This window comes from Ascaphus truei, chromosome 4 (genome assembly GCF_040206685.1).
Source record: "Ascaphus truei isolate aAscTru1 chromosome 4, aAscTru1.hap1, whole genome shotgun sequence".
NCBI classification, from domain to species: domain Eukaryota; kingdom Metazoa; phylum Chordata; class Amphibia; order Anura; family Ascaphidae; genus Ascaphus; species Ascaphus truei.
Genome location: NC_134486.1, coordinates 257,530,142 through 257,533,761, shown reverse-complemented (window position 1 = coordinate 257,533,761; position 3,620 = coordinate 257,530,142). Strand labels below are relative to the sequence as shown.

The following is a 3,620-nucleotide window of genomic DNA, read 5'->3' as shown; positions in this document are numbered from 1 at the left end:
ATGGACGTGTTAACATACAGTTAGCCTGTTTTTAAATATTTTACATGCACATATTATTTAGATTTTTTGCATACCTGTAGCATTGTTAGACCTCATATAGAACTAGTAGTAGGTGGGTCTGTTTATTTTAACTTTGATATGAATCCTAATGTTGTTATGTGTTTATTTTTAGCTAGAGAAGGTGCCCCCTGTGTGTTTGGAGGAATGGTGTATAGAAGTGGAGAGTCTTTCCAGAGCAGCTGCAAGTACCACTGCACCTGTTTGGATGCGGGTGTGGGATGTGTCCCACTCTGCGGCGTGGATATCCTTCTGCCCAGTCCCGACTGCCCCTTCCCACGAAGGGTGAAACTGTCCGGCAAGTGCTGCGAGGAATGGGTCTGCGATCAGCCCAAAGAACAGACCATGGTTGGACCTGCTCTGCCTGGTAAGTCCTTCCTGATCTTTAGCCAAACGTTGCTTTTTGTACCTGAATAGCAAGGCTGCTTCATTTAATTCAGTGAAAAGTCACTCTATGTAAAAGTAAAAGATGTGTGGTACAAAATGTGTTGCTATTTGTACATATTTTAACCCCAATCATATCATGCTGTGTCACAGTGTTATACTAAGTATATGTAGAGATTAATACTACTTTGAACCCTTTATTGTTCAGTGCCCTATATATTTAATGCAAGAGTTAATCTTGTATATGTAAGGATAGTTCCTGAATAACTAGGCTACGCTTACTGTAAATGTGCATCTGAAGTACAGCAGTAATGGTGCTTTTGAATTGGGATCTAATGTTTTGTTAATTTTCCTCCACAGCTTTCAGACTGGAAGAGACCTATGGTCCTGACCCTTCACTGATCCGTGCTAACTGTCTGGTGCAGACCACTGAATGGAGCGCTTGCTCAAAGACTTGTGGCATGGGCATCTCTACCAGAGTCACCAATGACAATGAGCATTGCAGGCTGGAAAAACAGAGCAGACTCTGCATGGTCAGACCGTGTGAAGCCGACCTCGAGGAAACCATTAAGGTAAATAGTGTGTAGTTTACAGAAGCTAACAAGTCAGGGTTCAGAGATCACAACAATGCTTTTAAAATGAGAAAGACACATTTATTATTTTGATATGCACAAGACGTATGGCATTGGCAGCTATTACATTATGTAAGGCTGTGCAAGTAGAAGTATAAATAAATCCTTCAAAACACTGTGTAATGTTAGTGCGCTGTATAATGATACGTTCTTTAGTATAAATCCATTCTACCCATCTACCGTACGTAGCATCAAAGTATAAAAAAACTAATATAGCTGTTTTGTTTTTCTTTTTATTACAGAAAGGAAAAAAGTGCATCCGTACTCCTAAAATTTCTAAACCTATCAAGTTCGAGCTCTCTGGCTGCACCAGTGTAAAAACCTACAGAGCCAAGTTTTGTGGGGTCTGCACTGATGGCAGATGCTGTACCCCTCACAGAACAGCCACCCTTCCCGTGGAGTTCAAATGCCCCGACGGTGAGGTCATGAAGAAGAGGATGATGTTCATCAAGACATGTGCATGCCACTACAACTGCCCAGGAGACAATGACATCTTCGAGTCCACATACTACAGGAAGATGTATGGGGACATGGCATAGAGCCACACAATCACACTTAAAAGACTCTTTAACTTGAAATGACTTTGCATCTCATTGATAAACATAATTGTGTAGCACAAGAAATATTTAAGTCTGTTTAAAAGAAAGTCTTTGTTCCTAAGACTTAATTGTCGAATGACCCCAGCCATTGGTTTGAAGAAAATGAGACGAACCAGGCCACAGCAGCTGTGCTGGGTGCAATGTAATTAAACTGTATGCACCAACACACTGTCATCTGGCAGAATTCACTGAGTGTGGTGATGTATGTTGCACCCAGTCATGCAACCTGAAAAAAAGCTCTTAATATTTCTATATATATGATGAACTGGCACTGTCAGTGACAGCTGGAGTTTATACCCTGGCTACCTTAAGGTGCTAAATAAAGTTGTCCTATTGGGACAGCTCTCTTTTAGCAACCCCTAAATACAGTTAATGAATGGAATCAAAACTATGTCTGTTACAAGACTGGAAAGTTTGCGGTATGTCGTTTTGCGTGCTGCAACCTTGCTTTTTATTGTTATTGTACATAATGTATATATTTTTTGTACAGTTATCTAAATTAACTTAAACAATGTTGTTCCTGTTCTTCATTTTTAAAATGCTTTGATATTTTTGATGTTAACCTGTTTTATTTTTTTGGTTCTCGATAAGTAGTTTCTAATGCTTGTCTGACAGCATTCAAAGCATGAAATAGATATTCAAATGGAAATTCGGCTCAGTTCCAGAGAGGGACAGTCAACTGACTGCTTGTTAAATATGAGTTGTTCTCTTCTATATGTAATGAGTCATCAGGCAGCGTTGATTGTATTAGAATCATTGTATTATCTGACCTTTAATGAACAAATAACCAATGAGTGGATATTCTGACACTGACCAAGGTTTCCAGACAGAACCCCTGTTAAATGTTCAGTGTCACTGAATCATGACGTATCAGGGTGTGACATTAAACATTTAACAGGGGAGCATTTGTTTCTTCCTTTGACCATGACTGTTCTTTTTTTCAACAGTTTATTATATGTTGAGAAGTGTGACCAAAAGTTACATGTTTGCACTTTTCTAGATGAAAAATAAAATATTTTATTTTTTATATATATGATCTGTGTTTTTACTTTCATTCCATCCACTGTGCTAAAACTAATAAGCTTGTCTAGACTTTGCTGAAGAATGTTTGTTCAGACCACAAGGTAAATTGCTTTAAACAGACACATTACAACTATGATTTCACAAATCAAATTCCAGACACTCATGAACACATGTACAGAATTTGTCCAACACTATGCTAAAATACAAAAAATCATGGTGCATTAAAATGATGAATTTTGTTCACAGCATATGGAAATAAAATACTTTTCATATTTGGAGTAGGTGTATGAAATGTAGCCTGAAAAATAACTGCCCAATACAAACCATGATAAAACCAAGGAAAATGTTTCAGCTCCTAAACGGCTTTCTTCCTAAGGGGAGAAAAGCTCATACTGACTTGTATGCAGGACTTTGTTAGATCTTCCCTGTAGGATTGAAGTAATACCTACCTCTCAGCCATTTATATATTTTATGTAGCTATATTGGTCCTTAAAATGTACAGATTTGTTGTAGGTTGCGATACATTTTAATGGAGCAACACTACTTAGATAAAATTACACAGTGCATACAAATACATCTCTTTGTGTCTTTTCTTTCTAAATCTATGTACACTAATTTTATCAATAAACAACTCTAATGTTTTTCCATTAATATGTAACACAAGCGTCAATAAATCTAGCATTGGTTATAAGTAGAGTCCTCCCACAATAGTTGTCCTCCTGTTGGTGTTAGGATGGGGTATAAAGCGCGTGCATTATGGGAATAAACTAGTGGTCATAAACAACTAATCCACTTGTCCAGTAAAGTAAATGACTGTTCTTGTGACATAATTGAGGCAAACCCTGTGATGCAAATACATTATTTGTAGCATCTTTAAGCTTAAAATAACAAAATAACAGATAATTAAGGAGCAATTGTTATTGAG

At 37.5% G+C, this 3,620-nt stretch overlaps 1 protein-coding gene across 1 annotated transcript in view; it reads left to right on the top strand.

Annotated features, from left to right (window-relative positions):
- Positions 1–2,703, top strand: part of CCN2 (cellular communication network factor 2) — a 3,907-nt gene extending 1,204 nt beyond the window's left edge. The window contains exons 3-5 of the mRNA XM_075597336.1: positions 173–424; positions 802–1,013; positions 1,316–2,703. Coding sequence (XP_075453451.1) covers positions 173–424; positions 802–1,013; positions 1,316–1,612 — 761 coding nt within the window. The 3' untranslated portion in view covers positions 1,613–2,703. The remainder of the gene's footprint in view (positions 1–172; positions 425–801; positions 1,014–1,315) is intronic.
- Positions 2,704–3,620: the final 917 nt, after the last annotated feature.